At 48.8% G+C, this 25,937-nt stretch overlaps 1 protein-coding gene across 1 annotated transcript in view; it reads left to right on the plus strand.

The window, feature by feature from the left end:
* The window catches only part of galnt13 (UDP-N-acetyl-alpha-D-galactosamine:polypeptide N-acetylgalactosaminyltransferase 13), a 37,546-nt gene that overhangs the window by 698 nt on the left and 10,911 nt on the right, over positions 1-25,937 (plus strand). The window contains exons 2-9 of the mRNA XM_056580276.1: positions 3,256-3,634; positions 9,617-9,785; positions 12,352-12,518; positions 13,858-14,065; positions 18,402-18,572; positions 19,654-19,771; positions 20,339-20,519; positions 25,061-25,200. Of these exons, the coding sequence (XP_056436251.1) occupies positions 3,493-3,634; positions 9,617-9,785; positions 12,352-12,518; positions 13,858-14,065; positions 18,402-18,572; positions 19,654-19,771; positions 20,339-20,519; positions 25,061-25,200 (1,296 nt within the window). The 5' untranslated portion in view covers positions 3,256-3,492. The remainder of the gene's footprint in view (positions 1-3,255; positions 3,635-9,616; positions 9,786-12,351; positions 12,519-13,857; positions 14,066-18,401; positions 18,573-19,653; positions 19,772-20,338; positions 20,520-25,060; positions 25,201-25,937) is intronic.

Genomic DNA, 25,937 nt, shown 5'->3' on the forward strand with positions numbered 1-25,937 from the left:
CACAGCACAATCATCCTACTTCCAGTGGACCCTTAAGTTTTGCCAAAGGGAGGCCTACTCGATGGACATTAATAATTGGATTGAGTGACATTGTTGATTGCCTTGCGTAGCTCGTACCTTAAAGAGTAACGTACTGTCAGAGAAGAATAGCTTAGCATAACCTAACTTATCCGGATCATGTCCCGTTCCCCGCATGTCGGCTGAGCGATTAAGACAGGCAGGTAGTGAAGAGGTTAAGCTGATCAGCCCTGGGTTGCGTTCTTATACTCACCGCCTGTTCTGGGTTACACGAGAGATATTAAACAACACAACATGTCCCATAGGTGGATGTGTGTGTATACGTGAATGTGGATGTGGTAGGTCATTTGTGTGTATAAGTGAAGTTGTGTGTGTGTGTGTGTGTGTGTGTGTGTCTGTACGTGTGTGCTTGTACATGTGAAGGTGTTTAAGTGAATATGTGCGTGCATAAGGGAATGTGTGTATACGTGAAGGTGTGTAAGTGAATATGTGTGTATAACTGAACATATATGTACAGTGAACATGTGTGTAAAAGTGAATGTGTGAGTGACGTATAAGGCAATGCGTATGAATAAGTGAATGTGTGTGTGTGTGTGTGTGTGTGTGTGTGTGTGTGTGTGTGTGTGTGTGTGTGTGTGTGTGTGTGTGTGTGTGTGTGTGTGTGTGTGTGTGTGTGTGTGTGTAAGGTGTGTGCAACTCGTTAACTGAAAAACAAACCCTCCACCAAGTAGTGTCAGTCTCCAGGCTGGTCCGTGCCGTCTCTCAGTGTCTCCACCCTATTTGACCGGCGGGTGCAGCAGGTATACCGAGCTAGTCTAGGACTGTCACTCAAGGTTATTTAAATCCACCGCCGATCACAAACACTTTATTAATAACCCAAGTCAAGGCGAACCAAACCCTTTTACATCCGTCTGCCAAAGAGGCTGCTGACCAGCTCGCTCGGAGACGCTGTTCATAAATGCAGGTTTTGTGAGGCCACGTGCGGGTCGTGGTGTTTGTGTCGGTGGGTGTGTGTGTGGGGGGGGCGACCATGTGGTTAGTAATGGATGTAGGGACCTTGTGTTAGTGCACTGTCGGGCAGATGGGAAATATTCATCCGCTCTGAATAATGAGCCAGACTGCCGATGAGAGACTGTGGGAGCTGGGAGCTGCCTGCGGATTGGTCGATGGCCTCGTGGTCAGACCGCAGTAGTAGTAGATCGACCCAGGAATAAACCTTTCTGTATGATCTGCGGGAAAACGAAATGAAACAAACCACAGAGACACAAGGCCATTTTTTGGTATTTTGCTACAACATTCATCCATAATCTCGGGGCAGTTGTATTGATTTCCGTGCGGGTTGATTCTGGTGGCGTGCAGAATTGTCCGTCAGTTGGAGGATTGGCTATTTCGAAAACACAAGCTCATCATTCCTATCAAGTATTGAGAGAGAGGCTTTACCGGACTCATTAGCCCAGGAGTAACCATCGGAAGACACTGAAGAGAGAGAGTCTTGTTCCCCTGTCAACGGGTGCTGTGGTCAGCTGTTACTTGCTCAGTAGATGAACAGGTATAGAGCCAGGCAGACAGGGAGATTCTCACTACACAGACAGATATCAACATAGACAAATAGACAGAGTCGCATGGTATATAGACAGGTACCATATAGCCAGGCAGATTTTCACAGAACATAGACAGACGGGTACATAGACAAATAGACAGTAGACACTCAGATATAGTAGTCTAACATACTTATCCTCTGCATGTTACGATACTACCGTACTTTGATTTTCATCTCATCGTCAAAGCAACGTTTCTTTTATAGACGAGCCCATAAACACAAACACTTATCTAAACGCCTCATCAGAACCTGGGATGGCGTCCAATCAACGCAGTCCGTAGCCTCCACCTGTGTTGATTGGACTGTGCTGATTGCTTATCTCTCGTTGAGCGGCTGTGAGGCCCGTCAAGGTGTCCATCTGCCGCCTGTCTGGAGGAGCCGGAGGAAGCTGTTGTGCTGGGGTCCTGATTATCAGCTGCACCGGGATCAAACGCGTGCGATGCAGCTGGGCCCAGGCAGCCTTGTTGTTGAAATGAGATAACACAGTCTAGCCCAGGGCTGAGTGTCAGTACCGGGGATAGACGGTTGCAGGCGTAAGAAAGCACAGAAGGTGGAGGTGTGTGTGTGTGTGTGTGTGTGTGTGTGTGTGTGTGTGTGTGAGAGAGGAGTGCTGTCAGCCGGCTCTAGACTGAGGGAAGGGTATGATAAGGAAATGGGATTGTCACCTTGTGACTTGTAATGGATTCTGAAGGCGTTGTCTTCATGGGTACCGAAAGCAAGGATATGTTGTCGACTTTTCTAAGGAAACATAATGGTGTGCGTTTATAAGACATTCACAAACACAAACATCTCCAAAAGCCCACTTTCGAAAATGTTAACATCCAGAGTGAGACTTTATTTATTTTCATAACTTGCTTTCAAAAACCCTTGGCCTCAAAATACATGATTTTGTAAATGCTCTAGACCATATTGTGGTTTTATGAATACTTTATTGATCCACAGGGGAAATTCAAATTCAAATTATAGCCTATCTCGCAATGTGGGTGTATCCTGCAGTCTGAGGCCAGGTATTCAAATCTTATGGGGTCCTGAATGGGTCCAGATTGCTTTCTTTCATGTGTTGCACGGCTATGCGCATAGTGCTTGGAAAGTAATTCTGATACTAAACAATTTACATTTTCATTACAGTGTGCATTTCATGTCCATGTCATTTCTGTTTTCCCTAAACACTATGTTGGGGCTGAAAGCTATCTGCCAAGACCTGGTCACTGATGAAAGCTCGACAGCATCATTTGCCGTCACTTATCCTTTCAGTGTGGGGGGGGGGTGGGGGGGGTGGCTGTGCAGATGAATGAAATGCATTAGATGGACACAGATCTTGGGGAGTCCACAAGAACACAGAGAAACGGGCAAAACAAGAGAGTAGCCACGCGAATACACCTTGTTTACTTGTCCATCCCCGCCACAGGATCCTTTTTAAACGTCTCTTTCATCTCAAAACACTTTGAACTTGTACGCTCCATCTTTTCCCTCACCCGGGCTCTTTTTTCCGTGCTCCTGTTAGCTTCTTGACCTTACGACCCCTTCTACAGAAGCCCTCCGCTAGTGGTCGCCGCGAAACCCCGCTGAGTGGACCCAAGGCCACCCTGATGCCTCTCCTTCTACCTCCCTCCCCCCTCCCCTCCTCCCCTCCACAGTGGGATGATGTGTGTCCTCCAGCTGTCTTCGAACCTGCCCCTGTCGGCCCGCCCTGACCTCCCAGCCAGCCAGCGCCACCGGCAGCAGCAGCAGCAGACGACTCACTTCTGAACACTTAAACCACCACCTACCCCAACCCCCCCCTTCACCTTCGCCCTGTCCCTCCGGCCGTCGGCCCCTCGGTCCGTCCGTCCGTCCGTCCGTCCGTCCGTCCCTCCGTCCGTCCCGGTGCTGCGATGCGGCGGTTTGTGTACTGTAAGGTGGTGCTCACCACCTCTCTGGTGTGGGTGCTGGTGGACGTCTTCCTGCTGCTCTACTTCAGCGAGTGCAACAAATGTGACGACAGGAAGGACCGCTCGCTCCTGCCTGCGCTCAGAGGTGAGTCGTAGTCCCCCCCCCCCCAGCCCCGCCCTCCCCCCCAAAAGGAACAACCATCCTTTGACCTTTATGTGCTTGTTCCTTGTTGCCTTCTGGACCACTAGAAACAAGGCTAAAGAGGCGGTTTGTTACGTGTGTGTGTGTGTGTGTGTGTGTGTGTGTGTGTGTGTGTGTGTGTGTGTGTGTGTGTGTGTGTGTGTGTGTGTGTGTGTGTGTGTGTGTGTGTGTGTGTGTGTCTGTGTGTCTGTGTGTGTGTGTTCAGACTGTGCTGTGGCACCGAGTGTTCGGGTGGGTATTTGTTCTACTCATTTGCATTTGTGTTGGGCTGCATGGTTTCACCGACCCCACAAATGTCTATTTTTGGCCAAGGAGTTTGATATGTGGAGTTAATGGATCCTCAGGGCGAAAGACTTAAACGTTAGATTGGCCTGATAGAGAAAGCCCTTGGATGTGGTCCCCTGGCTGGCTATCTGGGACAATGAGTTTATTAGCCTGAACCGCGGCTGCGGGCCAGCCCTCTTTAGCAGGCTATTTCCTTCCTTCCTCAAGTAAGCGGGCTCCCAGAGAGGCTGACTGGGACGTTTTAAACTGGGGAACGAGGTGGGAAGACGCTGCAGAGAGAGTTAACGGTCCTCGGCGGAGATTTGAAGACACAAACGCACACAAACACGTACGCACACACACAGAAGCGCGGAGGTCTCCCGTTACACGGCGCGCACGGGGTGTCTGCTGCTGCTGGGTTACGTCATGCGATCAATAAGTGTGTCAAGATCGATACAAATCTAAATAGACGGCGCAACCTTAAGATGGTGCAAAGAGAAAACGGGGGGACAGAAGGCTCATAGAGAAAAGGGAGGACAGAAGTCTTATTTTATCAGCGTTCGTCTTCTGCTGCACCATTAAAACCAGACGTTGTAACACCAAACCAGCCCTGCATTCAAATAAACGGGACAAATCGCTATTCTGTTGAAAAGCCGTGAAACATCATCCAAACGCTCACCTCAACACCGCTGTCTGCTGAGCTGTTATATCATAATCCCGTAGGGGAAGCAAATCCCAGTGTTTGTTATGTGTGAGTTCGTGGAGCCTGTGGGTGATGGGGAGGCTGAGGAGGTTGAGGATGCTGAGCCAGTACGAATCCCTCCTGCGATCGACACATCCTATCTTCCAGAGTGTCCCTTTTTTTAAGGTCTGGTTAGCACAGGATCAGGCGTTGCGGGCGAAAAGGCCGGTTCAACCGTTCTTTTGAAGGGGGGTAATGCGTTTAAGCCGCGGCGGTGGAGGTCCGCATGGGGCAGTGAAAGAATTGAAACTGAATAAACTATCGAGAATAAACAATTACGTCAGGCCAGCGATCAGACCGGCAGACACCCACGGGAAGCAGAACCTTGCCTACCACGTAACATTAGCATTGTGGCTTATGACTGTTTACGATAAACCCTGAAGACAGAAGAGAGACCGGTCACCTCCGTCCTTTCCAGAACTGAACTTAAACCACCCGAGTGGTTTAAGTTCACAATGTTATGTATACAGAAACGGGCCAGCAACTGACACTCCCACCTCGACGCCGCTGTGCAAATGAGTGCTAAGACATGTGTTAGAGTTAGCCTTGAACGGTTTCACTGTCGGGTTTTTACACACTCAGGGCGTTGGGGAGCCATCGTGAATCTCCATCAAAGTCAAAAGGCGATCCGTTCGGTGTGCCAAAGTTGTGAAAGCACAACGTATCTCATCTTCAATGCCCGGATCAGTTTCTACTGATTTAGTAATGACTCAACCACTACAGGCCTGTGTTGGTCCGTAGAACGAACCTCTATAGTGAACTGTTGGATATTGATTTTAACCTGATCCCCGCGAGGTCATTGTAGGGAGGGTAAAACGAGCTGTGGTGAGGAGATCAAAACACCGCTCGGCTTTATTCAATACGTGCGCACAATCCCAGAATCCGTTCCGTTCATTATGTCTTTTTCTTTATGAAACATAAGAAGACTGTTCTTCCAGAATGAATTATGGATTTTTCAACGCTCAAGTATTTCTAATGTTTGCTTTTCCTTGAACGAATATAACCTTTCCTACGTTGACAAAGGGCAATCTACAGTCTTTCTTCAAACATATCAACCTCAGCAAAAGTTATGTTTAGAAAAAAGGCTCATATCTCATTTCAACATTTTTCAGTGCTTGGCCATTTCTTTATCCTGGCCCCTGAAGCAATCGTGGGTAAAGATGGTCGGTCATCATCATTTGGCTGGAAATAGACTGTGGAGAGGTGCAGTCTAATAGTGTGTGTGTGTGTGTGTGTGTGTGTGTGTGTGTGTGTGTGTGTGTGTGTGTGTGTGTGTGTGTGTGTGTGTGTGTGTGTGTGTGTGTGTGTGTGTGTGTGTGTGTGAGAACAACACCTCCTTCGGCTCTGACCCGTTGGAAAGACTCTGGGGGGGGGGTATCCACAGCATCGCTCATCACTCACTCAGACCCGTGATACAAGTGTCTTACAAAGTAAAAATAAATAAATAAATCCTCAGACTGCATGATCGCACAGACTAAATGCAGCGTGAAGAGGTAGCTGTGGGAGGTTGAGGCGGTGCTGGGGGAACGGTTGATAGCCAGGTCTGCCCGCGGTTCAGCACTTCCACGGGGGGTGAGCGTTTGGATCCCGCCGGTGCTACAGGCACGCGGACGCTGAGGGCCGGTAACGGCTCATGTCGGGCAATCAGAGCTCCTCAAACGTGGAGGGTTGAGCGCCGTATGAATCATGCATGGTTAATCAACGCGGCGTATCGAACGCTGCTTAGAAAAAGTCTTTGGGTTGGTGCAGTGATGCGATGTGTTCCGGCTGTCGCAGGGGGGGGGGGGGGGGGGGGGGGGGGTGTCCGTGGTGCGGGGGCTCCTCTGGGCTGTGTAGGCACGCACGCTCGCGTGGACGTGAGGATAATTAGCGGCGTGTTTGAATTTGATCAGAGCAATCTGTCTGTCTAGCCAGGCAGACGCAGACTTCTGCCTGGGGAACGCGCAGGGACTTTGATCGGGGGGAAATTTTAATCCACTGTTTCTAATGAAATCCACAAAGCCCTCCTCATAAACTAGTGTTTTAAGTGGTTATATGAACGAGGTTATATAAAGGTCCAATCAGTCCATGCAAAGAAACAATAACAAGAAAACTGACCCGTGTCTTGTTGGGGTTAGGCATGGGCGGATCAAAGCGGCCAGCCAACCTACAATAAAAGATGCAATGAAACAACCGGTGAACCATTACACACGAGCGAGCGTCTTGTGTTTCGCCGGAGTGGAGAGGACAGCGGAAGCCTCTCGCTGGCCTCCCCTGTCTGGAGGTTGTTCAGGGCCCAGAAGACTTATTAGGGCTGAGTGTTAGCGGGATGTCGGGCCCACGCTGCAGGCAGGGTTGCTGGGCGAGACCGAAGCTCCTGGGAGTCTAACTCCTCTGTTTTCTTCTCGGTGGATTGTAGTCGTGGCTCATCATGGAGGCTCTTTGTCCTCTGTAGGTGAAGTGAAGCGATGTGCATCAAGGCTCAGTACCAGGGGAGCAAATCTGTCTCGTTGATGAATATTAATGTATAATATTCATTATGGATGTGTGACTTGTCAAGGTGGTCTGCTGAATCCATTGATCAGTACCGAAAATATAAAAAAAAAACAGGCATTAGTTTGATTTCAAACTTTGTATTTACCTCTACTATTTCTAAACGTATTTACACCTTTGCTTTTATTTTATTCAGTTGGAAAAAAACAGAAGCGGTCTTCAAGTCGTGCCTCTCATCACCTGTAACTTTCTCTTGTGGCCATGTCTTTGTCGGCGTGAGATGTTTAACCCAACACATCGTGAAGCTATTCCTTTATCGATAGCAGACTCCAGCACTGATTAGCAGCGGTCAGAAGTTCCTGAGGTTTTCAGGGTCAGCCTTGAAGCTGCTGTTTACTCCCCAGCTCTCGCTGCTCGGCGTAGACAAGCTGTCTAGAGGGAGACTCATGACCTGTACACCTGCTCTTCATGCAGGAATCCATGGTCAATTATTCAATAGGATAGAGTGAACACCATATTCAAATTAAAGCTTAGAAGCTCTCTCTTACAGGGTATATATGGAATAGGTCTTCCTTTATTGATTATGGTGCGGCATGGTGTTGTTAATATTTGAAGACTTTCAAATAAATCAAAAGAGTTGACAAATAATTACGTTGAAAACGATTTCCTAGTCTTTGGGTTTCAATGTCAGTTAATTTGTCCCGGCATTATGCTCCTCCTAACAGGAGGAAGAAAAACTGGATGTTACCTCCGCCTACTCCTCAGTGAAACAGGCTTTGGCGTCGATACGAAGGCTCACCTGCAGAATAACACAGTGGGGCCGTGCCCTGCAGAGCTCTGGACGTGACGGACAGGTTGCCCAATAATCCTGATCAGATCTGTGGCCAAGCCCATCAGATTTAAGACAGCGGCCTAATGGAGCGTGTCAGGAAGCTCCATTGAGAAAAGGAGTGTGTGTGTGTGTGTGGGGGGAAGTCGACAACACAGCCACAGGAGAATCAGGGGTCAGGGGTCGGCCTGGAATCCTCTTAACCTGAGCTCACGTGACTCGTGTGAATTGTGTGGGGCCATTGAGAGGAAATCGCTGCATTTACTCAGAGAGATTATTAGAGAGAGAGAGAGAGAGAGAGAGAGAGAGAGAGAGAGAGAGAGAGAGAGAGAGAGAGAGAGAGAGAGAGAGAGAGAGAGAGAGAGAGAGAGAGAGAGAGAGAGAGAGAGAGAGAGAGAGAGAGAGAGAGAGAGAGAGAGAGAGAGAGGCCTTTGTATTAGTGCATTTGTGTGTGTGTCGGAGAGAGATAGGGAGATAGAGACACCAGATATATACTCCTAGTGTGTGTGTGTGTGTGAATGTGTGTGTGTGTGTGTGTGTGTGTTTGTGCGTTTCAGAGAGCGGCAGAGATGCATATATATATTCCTTGTGTGTGTGTGTTGTGTGTGTTGTGTGTGTTTAAGAGTGAGGGAGAGAGAGGTAGAGACACCAGATACATAGTCCTGGCTTGATTGTGTGTGAGTGTGTGTGTGCGCGCATGCGCGCGTGCGTGCGTGCGTGTGTGTGTGTTTGAGAGAGAGGCAGAGACGCAGATATATTTTCCCGGTGTGTGATAATGATGGGAGCTGGGAGTGCATGTGTGCGAGCGATGGGGACTGCAGTGCTGTAGCGCCTGCCAGTAATGTGCTGCTGAGTGAGAGGTGAGCGCTAGTATAAAAATAGGTCGCCTTAATGTGTATTAAGTGTATATGGGATGTTCTGTTGGGATGGCAGAACCATAAATGTCAGGCGAGAGAAATGTAAATGTAAACGGTGCCTAGTCCTTTCCCTGTGCTACACTCTTCCTCTTTACACAATTGAACACAGTCTACACTTCTGAAAAAACATGGCATAATTTTCAGCTCTTCCAAAACTGCGACGAAAACATGGGGTGCCCTCGCACGCCGTAATGTTTTCCACTTGCCTCGTGAAACGTATTTTATAAAAGCACCATAATGGTTTGTGTGAAGAGAGACGCTTACACCATGTTGTGTCTCATACCCTTGTGTCTCTATTGACGGAGGAGCTTCCGTAAAGGGTGAGCGGCACTAGCTAGCTAACCAAGCACCAGCGTACACCAGGCACTAGCTAGCTAGGAACACAGTGGACACAGTGGAATAGCCTGTGTAGGCTAGTGCTAGGTTAGCAGCACTACCTAGCCAAGACGGCCCCCCCTGAGAAGAGTCCTGTCCTCACATTAAGCCCCTTCTCCTCCTCAGCTTCTCCTACCCTCCTTGATTGGTGATGTTAGATGGGGTAACATAAGTTACCCCATCTTTCCTGTCTTCACCGTCCTGTCGGTAAAGGCACAACAGCTCCTGACATATATATAGAGAGAGACGATTGGTCTATGAGTTTAGGTTTAGGTCCCTGACCTCCCGACGTTCTCCCCCCTCCCCCCCCCCCCCCCCCCCCCCAGCGGTGATCTCCCGGAGCCACGAGGGTCCGGGGGAGATGGGCAAGGCGGTCAACATCCCAAAGGACTCCCAGGACAAGATGAAGGAGATGTTCAAGATCAACCAGTTCAACCTGATGGCCAGCGACATGATCGCGCTGAACCGCAGCCTGCCGGACGTTAGGCTCGACGGGTGAGTGCACAGTCAATCAATCCATCGATGAATCGGTCAATCGATGAATCAATGATTTGAACAATGAATTGAACACTCAATTGATATATCATATCATCACTAAAACTTGATCTATGTCGCACTTTTTGGGCTTCATAAGAGAAACAATGTAACTCAATGCAAGAATAAAGTATAAAACAACTGAACAACAATCATTATCGCAGAGATATATATTCAGACGCTTGAGTGAGGGAAACAAGATTACACATCAAGGGGCTGTTGGAACGATTTAGGCGTTGTAAAGGGAATAAGCGAAAAGAGATTTAAAACTAGACCGATAAAACTCACCTCAGATTGAAAGGCAAATGTATTCCCCGAACTAATCAGGAAAGAGACCTCCGACTGTGATCTAAAATCGAAATGATCAGATACCCCGATTGGTCAGAAATTAACTGGGCGCGGTCTTAACTCCAAACGGTCTCATACAGAGGCAGGCAGTCAACTCCAAACGGATGTCCTCACAGGTTATTTCACTCACTAAAAGCTGATGGATGGCGATGGCATCTCTAAAAATTGTGCAAATCATAGCTCTTAAATCTTACCAACAGCACCTTTTCCGTATGAGGAGAAAGCTAAACTAAAGAAGCTCTGTTTTAAGATGTTGTTTAGGAGCATTGTCGGATTGATCCTGATTCCAGGACGCTGCCCGGCCTTTACCCTTAGCCACACTAACTTCTGGCTCCCATACAACACACCGTCCTTACACCTTTATACACCATTACCAACTTTGAGACTCTGTGAGCCTTCACAGTGAGAACATGACTGCCTAGGTTATATATATATGTCTTTGCTTGGGCTGCTTGTCATTCATTTGGCGTAGAGAGATAGCCCTCAGCTCCCTCGACTCGTCTAGCCGTCGCGACAACTGCTGTGGAACCGTGTGAACCTTGGAGCTCCCTGCCGTTGTAAAGTCCTCTCAGTAACCCGACGTGTCAGCCAGGGATCTCTCTCTCTCGTCTCGCGGAGAGACGGATGTCTCAGATCGGGATGAAGCTGTGATCAAAGACCGTATTGTAGCCCCGAGCTAAACATCTCCTCAAATTTGACAATGATGCAATCCCGCCCACGGAAGGAAAACGCCTTTTCGTAATTAGCTTTCCGCTTTCGAAGTCTCCGTGATTTCAGCCCGGCCCTCCATTATGTGGCAGTGCTTAATGAGATGTTATCTCTTTCATTCTTAATTGTGTCAGCTGCCCTCACAAAAAAATAAGTGTTGTAATTACTTTGCATTGTGAGCACAGGAGCCGGGAGACGCTTGCATTCGATGGCTGAACGTACGTTTACGTAGGTTCACTTTTGTCCGCCGCTCTTGAGAACGGTACCACGTTCACAGGGCAGTGTGTGGGCGACAAGAGCAGCACATTCGTCTGCACGGCGACGCGCTCCTCTCAGAAGTGCCGTTTCAGGGGTCAGTTCAAACTCGACGCAAAGTACTATCGGAAACCGCCGTTTGATTCAGGCGGCGCTCAGGGACTCTGAAGCGCAGTTTACTCATGTGAACGATTCCCAAGGAGTTAACTTCTTCCCTATGAAGAAACTACATTGACTTTGCCCATGACTTTGCAGTCCTCCCTTAAGAATAACGCGATAAAATTTACTTTTATGTCGATTATCTTCACAGAATCATCCCAATGTTCACCGGTTTCGTACGAAACGCTCTGCATTCATAACTAGCTTAACTCTCCAGTCTATTGATCACATTCCATCGAGCGACTGCGGAGCAGTCATTAAAAACACCAGCCATCGCTGAGCCCCCGCGGAGGGAGTCTGCGGCTTTACGGGCTCAAGACAAAGGGGAAGTCTGCACCGCTGACATCCATCGGCTCGGGCCGGGGGACGGAGACGTCTTAACGGGCACCTAGGTGGCCTAGTTGTGTCACTCGGGCGCTGTCACCTTGACTGGAGCGGAATGAGCCGCGTTTCTGTTCTCTGCTCCACTGGCTGCTGTCACGATCCGTCACTTCCCACCCCGACTCTCTCTCCGCTCGCTGTGTCTTGCCGTCAGATCGTTGTTATTTCACATGATCCCCACGCGCGGCGCGCGGCCCACCGCTCAGCCTCGTCCCCGCTCGCTGGATGCGGCCGAGACGTCGGGCCGGCGCTGGGGTAGGGCGGCAAACGGAGCGTGGTGTGTGTTTACAGGCGCTGTGCCAAGACACGGTGGTAACAGGTTTGACTGTTTCCTGGAACGGTGGCGGAGCGGAGGTTGGTTTCGACTTCCCCCAATCATCTTCCACAAAGACCAGCTGCTGCTGGGAGGGCTTCACTGGGGGGGAACTAAATCTTTCATATTGTCCTTCGTTTCCATCTTTCTTCCTTCCGTTTCCTACTTTCTTTCCTTAATTCTTCTTCCTTCCTTCCATCCTTTCTTTCTTGCTTGTTGCCTCCCTCCCTCCCCTCCCTCAATCCCCTCCTCTCTCCCTCCCCTCCCTCCCTCCATCCCCTCCTCCCTCCCTCCCTCCCCTCCCCTCCCCACCCTCCCCTCCCTCTCCTCTCTCCCCTCCCTCCCTCCCTCCCTCCCGTCCAGGTGTAAGAGCAAGGTGTTCGCCGACGACCTGCCGACCACCAGCATCGTGATCGTGTTCCACAACGAGGCGTGGAGCACGCTGCTGCGGACGGTGCACAGCGTCATCACGCGCTCGCCCCGCCACCTGCTGCTGGAGATCCTGCTGGTGGACGACGCCAGCGAGAGAGGTGGGGCCGCCGCCGCCACACACATCCTCCCGACTTCTGTTTAGACCAGGGGTCTCAAACTCGCGGCCCGGGGGCCAATTGAGGCCCGCAGGATGATATTTTGTGGCCCCCTACTTGACATCAAAGTTTAGTGTTAGTGCGGACCGCACGTTGTTGTCAAACGCACATTTTTGCTGAGTGGCTTGCCACACTTTTTTATCACTTGTTATAGGGTAACCAGATGTCGCGGTTTTGCCGGGACAGTCCCAATTTTGAGTTGCGTGTCCTGAATCCCGCCAAAAGCCAAAGGACGCTAAAATGTCCCGGTTTCCACCAACCGCTATGAAATGTCCCCTGTTGTCAGCGATTACATAGCCAACATGATCTAATTATAGCCCCGATCATTGGGTCAGTTGTGCTCCTTTTTTCTGTGGAATATTTGATGCGGCCCAACCTGACCCAGACTCTACCATCGGCGGCCCCCAGGTAACTTGAGTTTGAGACCCCTGGTTTAGACACTACTGTCTCTCACGCTCTCACAGTGAGTGGGACGTGTGTCACTAAGGAGCAGGTAGGGACTGAAGGGCAGCGACAGGGTAGGCCGCGGGACATTGGGGTTTGCACCAAGTGCTCAAAAACGCCCACAACCCGCTAGCCTAGCATTAGCACTGCGTGATGTCTCGCTCCCCCGCCGTCTCACTCCGCTCCCGTCTCACTCCGCCTCCGTCTCACTCCACCCTCCGTCTCATTCCCCATCCGTCTCACTCCCCGTCCTTCCCACTCACACTGTGTCTGAATCCCTCTCTGTCTCACTCACACTGTATCTCACTCCCCCTCCTGTCTCACTCCCCCTCTGTCTCGACCCCCCTCTGTCTCACTCACACTGTGTCTCACACTCCCCCTCCTGTCTCATTCCCCCTATGTCCCACACGCCCACCCTACTCACTCCCCTTTTGTCTCACTCCCCTCCTGTCTCACTCCCCTTTTGTCTCACTCCCCCTCCTGTCTCACTCCCTCTATGTCTCACTCCCCCTCCTGTCTCACTCCCTCTATGTCCCACACGCCCTCCCGTCTCACTCCCCCTCCTGTCTCACTCCCCCTATGTCTCACTCCCCCTCCTGTCTCACTCCCTCTATGTCCCACACGCCCTCCCGTCTCACTCCCCCTCCTGTCTCACTCCTTCTATGTCCCACCCCCCCCTCCTGTCTCACTCCCCCTCTGTCTCACCCTCCTCCTGTCTCACTCCCCTCCTGTCTCACTCCCCTCCTGTCTCACTCTCCCTCTGTCTCACTCCCCTTTTGTCTCACTCCCCCTCCTGTCTCACTCCCCCCTTACTTCTGCCCCCGGCCCCTCCACGCAGACTTCCTGAAGAAGAAGCTGGAGAACTACGTGCGCACGCTGGAGGTGCCGGTGCGCGTGCTGCGCATGGAGCAGCGCTCGGGGCTGATCCGGGCGCGGCTCCGGGGCGCCGCCGCCACCAAGGGCCAGGTCATCACCTTCCTGGACGCCCACTGCGAGTGCACCACGGGCTGGCTGGAGCCGCTGCTGGCCCGCATCAAGGAGGACAGGTAGGAGGAGCAGAGGAAGCATTAGCTAGCTAACCAAGCGCTAGCGTATACCAAGGACTAGCTAGCTAACCAAGCACTAGCGTACACCAAGGACTAGCTAGCTAACCAAGCACTAGCGTATACCAAGCATTAGCTAGCTAACCAAGCACTAGCGTACACCAATGACTAGCTAGCTAACCAAGCACTAGAGTACACCAAGCATTAGCTAGCTAACCAAGCACTAGCGTACACCGGGGTCATCCCTATGTTTCCTGGGTCCTATGTTCCCCGGGGAACATAGGACCCGGGGAACATAGACACGCTCCCCGTACACCAAGGACGGGAGTGTGTCTATGTTCCCCGGGTTCTATGTTCCCGGGGTCCTATGTTCCCCTCTTTGTATGAGACTGGGGAACATAGGACCCTTTTTTTTTAAAAAAGGGTCCTATGTTCTCCGCTTTTCCCAAAAAGGGTCCTATGTTCCCCGATATGTATGTGACCGGGGAACATGGGACCCTTTTTCAAAAAAGGGTTCTATGTTCCCCGGTCTGTTACTTTTTCCCCCATTACTGCCAAATTCCGGCCGAGATAACTACCATTGCATGTCTTTACCTTTTGTGGAAGAGGGAGAGACGTCGGATAACCTGACGCAGTCTATTCATATGCCGGTAAACAAACCCCGAGAAGCCCAATCCCTACGAGAGCTCCCCGCGCTACGGCCATCCGGAGGCGCACAGAGCTTTTGCCGTGATATTATTATACAATTATATTATATTATATACTATTATATAAAGAGCTCCGGGAGTCGCAAACGGCAACAATCACTTTCTCCCCCATGCTGCAGTTCACCCCGGACTGCACTGCACTGAGTTGGCCGGTTGAACGCTGATTGGCTGTTACGTTACACATGTCACTCAGTGGCCACGCTGTTGAACGCCGATTGGCTGTCATCACGCGAATGTCGCGTCAAAGTTGAAATATTTTTAAAGATTGATAGATTGCGGGGAACATAGGACCCTTTTCCCAGAAAAGGGTCCTATGTTCCCCGGTATGTATGGCTACAGGGGAACATACAGGGGAGCAACTGCCTACTTTCTGGGGGGTATGCAGACACATAGCAGGCGCCCCCCCTCCCCCCCCCCCCCCCCCCTCTTTGATCTGGGCACAAATTTGACCTGAAACACACTCTGATATTGAATCAAAAAATTCATTTTGAGTGCACCAGGACAGATATCCGGTGTTTTTTTTAGAGGCAGCCTTTCTAAGATGCTCTGCCAGTGTAACATCATACCGTGCTATAAGAGATCAAGTATACCAAGTATATAGATTTCCTATCTGTGCATTTTGACCCTGTGAAAAAGAGTTTCCTCGACGCACAATGTTGTTGGTAAAAACATATTTTTACTTAAAAACAGTCGAGTCACTTGCACAACTCAAGCCGCCCTCCAGTCTAGAACTCTGGCCCTCTTAAGGAGCACCACAAAGGGTGTTGCTCAATTAATCTATGAGCCACAGCTGCAGACTATTACAGGGCTAACAGCCAAACAGGAACACGTGAATCTTTTAAAACATGTTAACACAGTGAAGATGCCATTCACATCTTCACAGTCCCCCTCAGTGGCAGATTTCTTTCTGCAAGGAAGAGTATGCAGTCGATCACTCGAGTCAACAGGCTCTCTGCAATTCGCTATCAATAGTTTTACCTAGGCATAAGCGGGGTGCCAATTCTTTCCACATCTGATAAGCATTTATGTGGTAACCACTTGTTTCATGGTGCTTCAGTATCTTTGAAAGACACTGCCAGTTATTATACCCCACCACTCTAGTTTCACCAAAAAGCTTACATGCAGAACAATAGACTCTGTTAGAACTGTTGGATTACAGTAACCAATAGGGTTGGGAAAAATAATCGATTCTTCGATGCATCGTAATACTGTGTAGAACGATTCAGTCTCGATTCAGATACGATAATAATCTTTTTTTTGTTTTTTGGATTATTAATTTATTACATTTTGGATTATTAACGGAGTTATAAAGTATCAACTTTATAACTCCGTTTTTACTGGGTCTATTGACATAAAACAAAGACTTGCATAGAGATTGAAGTAAAACAAAATAACCACAAACAAGTTTTTTGTTTTTTTTTACGATTTTTCTTGTTACGATCCGTTATATTGTAGGCTCCATTCTGATCAGTACACAGTTGCAAGACAACAGTAACCTGTTGTTTTACTAGTAGTAGATTTAGCTAACCTGTATATTTACAAGCCTCCTCTTGATACACTGACATAAAAACGACCTTCCCAATCTTTCTTTTTCTATGTTGTGACCCCGAGGGGTTTCTTCTCTGCCTCACCATATTGAGGTACGTGTCATCAGATGACAATACGGTTCAAATGAAGACACTCTGGCGCTCGCCTCCAGGGCGTGGTCGAGGGGGCGGCCACTGGAGCACCGTGTGGGGAGGAGGGGCGGGGCGCCTTATCAGTGACGTTCCTCTGTTATTGGTCATCATATTCATGTACACAAACGCTGTTAAATACAGAAAATGCTGACTGAAATAATTTTACTTCCATCGCTTTGGCGCCCCCTCTGGTTCGGCGCCCCTATGCGCCGCATATAGTGCATACCCACTTTTTGCGGCACTGGGAACATAGGACCCTTTTTGGGAAAAACGGGGAACATAGGACCTTTTTTTTTTTAAAACGGGGAACATAGGGATGACCCCACCAAGCACTAGCGTACGAGATTTCGTGAAAGGTGCTCACAGTGGAATCAAACTGTGTACCCCTAGTGCTTGGTTAGACTTGTGGTGTATCATAACTTGACCCATTTTTCCTGTCTATCTTCACTCCTTAAATAACAGCTCCTAAAATATATATAGAGAGAAACAATGGGTCCATGAGTCAGATATGGGTGTTCCTTCAAATCAAATGACGCTGTATAAATATGACACTCACCCAAATAACTCTAAACGATAGCATAAGGTTGCAAGATTCATAATGAACGTGTGACTCATTCAAGGTTAAGCAAGTGTTTGTTCAGATGTGTTATGATGATGAAGTCTCTGTGCAGGAGAGACACAGGTGTATTTATAATTTATAATAGGTTTAAGTATAAATTATCAAGTGTTTGCATGTGTCATGCAAATATAGCCGCCGTGAAACTCATTGTAAAACCGCTGAAGTATGGAAGGTATTATTTTGCATTCATAATTTACCTTTGCCAAGGAAAAGCAACTAATCTGTCCCCTGGACCTGAAGCCACCCTTTGCAGCTTCCTCCTCATTATTAGTATATTTAGAATTGGTTATTTTAATTGACTTCGTGGCCGTCTTGTCAGTCAAGGGGAAACAGGGAAGGCTGCAATGGGAAGTCTAAAATAGATCCAGTTTCCACTGGCCCATCCCGTATTTTAAGACAGACAGATGTATTTGGCTCCAGGTGCCTGGCCAGAAATTAGTATCGTGTTTCAGAGCCTGTATTGTATTATGGAGCCATTTCTCTTTTGATTCCCGCCCCTATATTGATGCCTATAAGTATGTGCAGCAGCAATAAGGTGCGCTGGCAGATTTGATTATGTGCAGGACATATATATGCTGAGTGCATCTCGGCTCCATTAATAACACAGAGCAGCTCATTAGCTGAGACCAGACAGGCTGAACACGGCTGCCTTCACGAGGTCTCGGGGATAAAAAAAGAAATTACATTCATTTTTGCCAACTTATTATCCCTAACATGTTTAATAATGAGCCTTTGATGTACAGTATCATCATGTATCTGGTTACAAACAAATCCTGACCTGGGATGTCGTTTTAGGATGTTGTATTCGGTAGGGGTTCTGTAGTCGTTACAGTAGGGCTTTCGCTGTCTTTGTGGAAGCAGTTTGTTAATGGTTGTGTCTTGGTTACTGGGGACGACTGTAAGGTGGTATTGGGCATTCACAGTGGCTGTTGTTGCAAGTGGTTAACCTATAACAGACACTTCACTCTCTTTCTTTTCTTTTTATCTTAAGCATAAATTAGAGGTTAAAAGGACAACGCAGATTTGTATGCTCTGCAAATATCTGCATGTGCGGTTTGCTGAAATATTTGCTGTATTCCAAGAGGAAATGGTAATTGTAAATAAAGAATGGATTCATAATAAGAATATAACGGTTTATTTCTGTCGATCCTACATGTTAATTGAAATGGCCAAACTCAATCAAAAAGAAATATAAAAAGCAATTTTTGAGCAATGCGGAAGTAATCCTTAATCATGAAACAGGTTTTAAAAGAGTACACAACATTGCCAAAGCTTCAGATTCATCCGTTGCCTCATTCCTGTTACCCTTTAACGTGATTGGTCGGTGTTCCCAGGAGGGCGGTGGTGTGCCCGATCATTGACGTGATCAGCGATGAGACCTTTGAGTACATGGCCGGCTCCGACATGACCTACGGAGGCTTCAACTGGAAGCTCAACTTCCGCTGGTACCCCGTACCTCAGAGGGAAATGGACCGCCGCAAGGGGGACCGAACACTTCCTGTCAGGTACGCCCTTCAAAATAAAAGTTGCAGCCCCTTTTGTCCGAGCCGGTGCCCAGAGAAAAACTGTCCAGCAATAAAAGGTAGATCGAGTGTTTGACTTTGAGTGCTTCAGCGCTCTAGGATCAACAGAAGAAATCAAATATTAACGCTGCCATTTTTCAACCCTATCACGACGCTTTGAAAAACTCGTTTTTATGAACCAAAACACTAAGAGTGAGAGTGTTGTTTTTTCCCGTGCTGTGGATAATTGCGGGCTGTTGAATCGACTCGCCGGGGATGAAACACTTCTCTGATAAAGAAACACTAATATCTGTCATTTGACTCTCTGGATGGAAATAAATCATCTCCCGCTCCTCTTTATAATCATGGGAAGGAGGCTGCAGAAAGCCAGTAATTAAGTCTGTCTCAATGGCTGTTTTTGCCCTATTGATGCCACATGCAGTATAACTATTTATTTATTTTCACCATTATTAATCAATAAAATGTTTTTTATAGATCTCATAGGACACCGTGCATGGTTTTCATGAATCTAAACCACCTACAATAAAAGGAATAGTAAAATCGTTTTTCTCATGTTCTTCATGTATTTTCTTCTATTCTTAATGATTTGGAACATGGCCTAGAAATGTCTAATTGGTAACTATTGTGTGTGTGTGTGTGTGCCTGTGGTCGCGTGCCTGTGCGTGTGTTCGCATGCCTGTGTGTGCGTGTGTCTGGCGTGCGTGTCTCTGCGTTTGTGCGTGTGTGTGCATTTGCGTGTGTGCGCGTGTGCCTCTGTGTGTGTGCACGCCTCTGTGTGTGTGCATGCGTGCGTGCCTGTGCGTTTGTGCATGTGTGTGCATTTGTGTGCGTGCGTGTGTGCCTCTGTGTTTGCGCGCCTCTGTGTGTGTGCGTGCGTGCGTGCCTTTGTGTTTGTGCGTGTGTGTGCATTTGTGTGTGTGTGCGTGTGTGCCTGTGCGTTTCTGCGTGTGTGCGTGTGTGTGTGTGCGTGCCGGTGCGTGTGCGTTTCTGCGCGTGTGCGTGTGTGTGTGTGCGTGCCGGTGCGTGTGCGTTTGTGCGTGTGTGTATGTGTGTGTGTGTGCAGGACCCCCACCATGGCAGGAGGTCTGTTCTCTATAGACAAGTCCTACTTTGAGGAGATAGGAACGTATGATCCAGGGATGGACATCTGGGGAGGGGAGAACCTGGAGATGTCCTTCAGGGTAAGAACCCTCAACACTACCTCCTGTCAATCATCTCTGGCTGCCAAGAAAAACACTGTATCAATAAAATGTAGTATCATTGTTATTCTTATTATGATTATTATTACTACTATGCTATGCTCTCTGTATTTCTTTGCTCTCTGTTCCTCTCTCACATTGTCTTTCTGTTTCTGTCTCTGTCTGTCTCGCTCTCTCCCTCTCTCTCTCTGTCTCACTCTTTCTCTTTCTCTCTCTCTCCCTCTCTCTATCTCTCTCACAATCTCTCTCCCTCTCTGTCTGTCTGTCTGTCTGTCTGTCTGTCTGTCTGTCTGTCTGTCTGTCTGTCTGTCTGTCTGTCTGTCTGTCTGTCTCACATTCTCCTTCTCTCTCTCTCTCTCTGTCTGTCTGTCTGTCTGTCTGTCTCTGTCTCACATTCTCTCTCTCTCTCGCTCTCTCTCTTTCCCTCTCCCTCCCTCCCTCCCTCCCTCCCTCCCACTCTCCCTCCCTCCCTCCCTCCCACTCTCCCTCCCTCCCTCCCTCCCACTCTCTCTCTCACTCCCTCTCCCTCCCACCCTCCTTGCCTCTCAGATCTGGCAGTGCGGGGGTTCCCTGGAGATCGTCACATGTTCCCACGTGGGTCACGTGTTCCGCAAGGCCACGCCCTACAGCTTCCCCGGGGGAACGGGTCAGGTGATCAACAAGAACAACCGACGACTGGCCGAGGTCTGGATGGACGACTTCAAAGATTTCTTCTACATCATATCGCCAGGTAGGCCCCGCCTCCGGAGGTGACGCAGGCTACAGCCAATCAAGAACGACGAGAGATACGTTGATGTCCGGACCGTCGAGTCACGTGATTGGCTCAGACGTCTTCGGTCGTCCACCAATAGAAGGCAAGAGGCGAAGTAATTTGTTAGCCTCATAGCATAATTGTCTAAGTCATATTTATACCAGGTTTTCTGAAAACACATTTTTGGGGAAACACATTTATTTATTTATACTGTCACAGTAAGTTTGGCCAGATATAGCCAATAAAGCACAGTGAATCAGCAGCAACAGTACAGTAGAGTTAGGCAGATATCACAATTTGGCCAAAATATAACGTAGGCAATTATGCTATTAGGCTAACGATATGCTAATTTATCGGAAACATCATGATGCGATATGATGCACATGATGCACTGGTGCGCATAATTCTATAACTAAACGTGAATCAATATCCAAAGCAATGTAAACTGAGACAGGGACGCCATGTTTTTTCTGAGATTGTGCAAACCAAGGATGTGTTACAAACATGAAACCTTTGTGTGTGCATGCATTTCAGGTGAGGATCTCTCGTAAAACAGCCCCTAATGTATAAACAGACTGAGACTTTGTGATTACATTGTGCCTTTAGTGTAAACAGACGATTTAGTTCATCCAGATACAATCTAGATTAAAAATGGTTTTAGAATCGACACGTTTCTCACATGTGAATAGGGCCAGACAGAAAGAGTTCCCTTATGTGCTTGTTGAAGTGGTTTCGGTGTGGTCAGTCAGCTTGAACTGCCTCTCTGTGGAGGGTATGTTCGACTGCCTGTCAGCCTGTCAGTTTCTCTCTCCGTCTTTCTGTTTGTCTGTTTGTCTTTTGTATGTCTGGGTAAATATGCTGTGAGATGGACTTTAGAAACAGGAGAATGCTAGCTAGCGTATTTTGGTTTTACACTGCAACCATGCCGTCCCCTTTGTGGCAGAAAGGCCCCTTCAAAGGCTTCTGTTTGATAAGTAAATAGTAAGTAAAGTAGAACACTCTTTGACCTCCAGTTCATGGTCATTTCCATGAACTGATGGTCATTTCCATGGTCATTTCCATTTCCATCAAAAAAGAGCACAAACAAATTGTTGTGTAGCTTTATTTGGCTGTTGTATGTTTTTCGGTGGAATAGAGTGTTGACTTCTGAAATTCTGCTGCCTGATGACTGGTTGCTCTTTGCTGTTTACAACACCGGCCTGCCTTCTTCAGAGTGGATTTTACCTGTGTTCAGTAAAATATATCGCTTGGCTCAAGTACAATGGTAGAATCTGTCCAAAGGAAACTGAAATACATAAAAACTAAATAGTTCCCTGATGCAAATTTGATGCCTTCCGGGTGATAGGATTTTTTAGCAGTTGCAGTTTTACTCACTTTACAAAGTAATATAAAAAAATACTGCAGTATTATTTAGCATTTGCTAACGTGGATATGAAAAGCTCTCCTTCATTGCAGCGTAACTGAACTTTAGTTTCCCACCCCCTGCTAGCATATGAGCCAGTAATAGATTGATGCCAAATGAAAACTCTCCTTTCTCCACTCCCTTAAGCCTTTTTGCTTTATTGAACTACTTTAAAGATCCATTTCCTACCACCCTGTTGCTCGCCGAGACGCACACACTCTCCAATCCAGAGGGCGCCGTTTAACACACAAAACGTATAGGCACCATATTTATGTCGCACATTTAATCATTTAACATCCCCATCAACACGTCGCTCAGTCAAACGGTTTCACCACACCACAAGGGGAGAGAGCGGATTGTTCTAGAAAGAACATTTTTCCCGAAGAACGCTTTTAACCACCGGCGCCTAAAACGAGATTCAGCGAACGCGATCTCGTGGGCGAGCGGGAAGCGACCTCGTCCGCGCGGGTGGATATTAAGAAACGTGCCGAGGCTCCAGCATTCGGCCGCTGACCCCAGTAACGTGATTACCATGCAGCAGACCCTGTCTGCTTAAATGGTTTAAAGAGGCCAGGCTGCCCTAACAGAGAGGGATCACCTGTTATCAACCCCATCTCACGGCATCACAGTGACCTACACCCCCTGGTTCTCCTCCTGCTGCTCTTCCTCCTACCTACTCCTCCTCCGCCACCGACATCCAATCCTCCTCCTCCATCTACCTTCTCTGCCTCCTTCTAGCTCCTCCTCTTCCTAGCTCCTCCTCCACCACGTCTTTCTCCTCCCCCTACTCTTCCTATGCCCCACTCGTCTTCGTCCTCCCCCTCCTATATCGACCTCCTCCTCCTCCTCCTCCTCCATTTACGACTTTGGATTTAAAATTGGGATTCTTTTGAGATTTAAGTGCTGCACCCGGTCCCCCTGTCTCAACCATTACCTGTCGTTATTATTATTATGTATCATTCGGTCTTGGTTACCGTGGTAACGGGAGGCAGGGCCGAGCTGTTTCTCCGTCTCCACGGGGGCTGCCCGTGCGGAGGCAGAGAGCAGCGCGGACCGACGGCAGTGATGGATGAGTCTGTGTAGCATCATACCACCCAAGCCCCCCCCCCCCTCCCTGGACCAGCGGTAAGCGGCCGTTCACACATCTCCGGGTACAGGGCCGGGAGCGTTCTGGAAGACCGGGAGCGTTGGGGGACCAGAACATCGGGACCCAGAGCATTACGGGAGCCTGGAGCAGTCGGGGGGGGGCAGGAGTGTTCAGGTTGACTCGAGAGCGTGTCAGGGGACCGGGAGCGTTTAGGGGTTCAGGAAAGTTTAGGGGACCAGGAGCGTTCAGCTGACCGGGAGCGTTCAGTTGATTGGGTGCGTTCAGGTGACCAGGAGCGCTCAGGTGACCGGGAGTGTTCAGGTGACCAGGAGTGTTCAGGTGACCGGGAGTGTTCAGGTGACCGGGAGTGTTCAGGTGACCGGGAGCGTTCAGGGAACCGGGAGCGTTCAGGGGGACTGGGAGCGTTTGGGGGACCGGGAGCATTCTGGGAACCGGGAGTGTTGAGGTGACCGGGAGCATTCAGGGGGACTGGGAGAGTTGAGGAGACCGGGAGCGTCCAGGAGACCGGGAGCGTCCAGGAGACCGGGAGCGTCCAGGAGACCGGGAGCGTCCAGGAGACCGGGAGCGTTGAGGTGACTGGGAACGTTCCGCTGGATGGCATCGTTCAGGGGCTCCCGTGCGTTAAGCGGCCAGAACAGAGGGCCTGATCCTAGTCCCCTGTCCCTCCCCTTCTGCGCTGGTGATTCCGCAATCAAAGAGGCTATTCATCAACGGCGGGCGTGCGATGCCCAGACCCTAGGGAGAGAGAGAGAGGAGAGGGAGGGATGGAGGGTGGAGCGAGAGAGGGAGAGAGAGAGACTAAGCTAGAGTAAGAGAGCGAGAGAGATGAAGTGACAGAGAGGAGGGAAGAGGGTACACAGAGAAGATGTTAAGAGGACTAGAGAGAGGGGGTAAGTGAGGCAATCAGACAGAGAGAGAGAGAGAGAGAGAGAGAGAGAGAGAGAGTGTGGAGAGAGGGAGTCGCAGATAGATAAAGGTTAAGAGCGAGCGGGTACGAGAGACAGCGAGAGACAGAGAGACACATACTGTGGCTGTGTGCAGGCTCTGTAGCCGATCCAAGTATTTTGGGAGGATGGTCAAATCCCCACTGGGCCCGTTCCAACAGTTAAGCCTCTTTAGCCTGATGTTTGATGGACACACAGGCTAGCTGATGCTAACAAAGGCTAGCCGATGCTAACACATGCTATGGCCTTGCAAACGTGGTATCCTTTCTATTCAACAAAAGCCTTGTTTCAATTTATACTATATTTTCTTACAATTGTGAGCAGGCCCTCCTGATTCTGAGTGGGTTTGAAGACCCATGCGAGAGAGGGAGATACCTTTATTTAAACAGAAAAGTTGCTGAGACAGATGATGGCTGCGTCATCGGTGTGCAATTGATAAGGCAACCTTGACAATCTGAGGAGCCCTCAAGATGAAGAATTTCCATTTATGTGGCGCCGTGATGCACATGATCCATCTAGTGGTGGGATGTGGTACTGTATCCCGACATTCATCTTTCAAAATATTTCACCGAAACTTTCAGCATTATTGGGGAAATAAAAGCAGCACAACTCAGACTTATATTATACCATTGGTTTTCACAGGGCTTGGCATTCCCTCAGCCTTTAGTTGTTTGTCTCAAGCCGTCATACTGTATTTGTCATGTGGTTTATGTCATAGACATGTCATGTTGGTGGCATGTATAGTTTCCCTTATGGTATCAGGTCAAGAATATTCTACATTGCCAACGAATTTCACTTGCAACAAGTAATAATAAATTAGGGAAATTAATAATGAATGCTTTTAAAGAGTCAACCCCATGTGTATTTTTTCTTTTATAATGGCTGCTACTCATATGATGTAATGTTGTGCAATATCTGTTCTGTATTTCATTGATGTCTTTTTGTCATCTTCTGACCTCATATTTGTAGTTCTGTAGTATTCAGACCTAATTTTTGTAGTTCTGTAATCTTCGGACCTCATCTTTGTAGTTTTGTCATCATCTGACCTCTCTGTCGCCCCCTGCAGGCGTGGTGCGTGTGGACTACGGTGACGTCTCGTCCCGCAAGGCCCTCCGCCAGGCCCTGCAGTGCAAGCCCTTCTCCTGGTACCTGGAGAACATCTACCCCGACTCCCAGATCCCCCGGAGATACTACTCCCTCGGAGAGGTACTCTCTCTCACCCTCTGTCTCTCAATGTCTCTCTATCTATCTCTCACCCTCTGTCTCTCAATGTCTCTCTATCTCTCGCTCTCTGTCTCGTTGTGTCACGCTCTTTTGCTCTCACTGTCTCTGTGTGTTAGTCTCTCTGTTTCACTCTCTCGCTCTCTGTCTCCTCTCTCTGTCTGTCTGTCTCTCTCTGACTGTGTGTCTGTGTGTCTCCTCTCTCTGTCAGTCTGTCTGTCTCTCTCTGACTGTGTGTCTGTGTGTCTCCTCTCTCTGTCAGTCTGTCTCTCTCTGACTGTGTGTCTGTGTGTCTCCTCTCTCTGTCTGTCTGTCTCTCTGTCTCTCTCTGACTGTGTGTCTGTGTGTCTCCTCTCTCTGTCTGTCTGTCTGTCTGTCTCTCTCTGACTGTGTGTCTGTGTGTCTCCTCTCTCTGTCTGTCTGTCTCTCTCTTTTTGTGTGTGTGCGTGTCTCTCTCTCTCTCTCTCTCTCTCTCTCTCTCTCTCTCTCTCTCTCTCTCTCTCTCTCTCTCTCTCTCTCTCTCTCTCTCTCTCTCTCTCTCTCTCTCTCTCTCTCTCTCTTCCCCCCCCCCCCTCTCTCCCTCTCTTATTGTTGATACCTTCTGTATCTCTGTCTCTCCGTCTCTCTGTCTCTGTGGTGCTGAATCAGTTCTGTGTCATGGTCTGTTCTGTACCGAGGGTCATGTTATAAAACGGTCCTAAGCGATGATGTCACATGCTTGC

Source organism: Gadus chalcogrammus, chromosome 20 (genome assembly GCF_026213295.1).
Source record: "Gadus chalcogrammus isolate NIFS_2021 chromosome 20, NIFS_Gcha_1.0, whole genome shotgun sequence".
NCBI lineage: Eukaryota > Metazoa > Chordata > Actinopteri > Gadiformes > Gadidae > Gadus > Gadus chalcogrammus.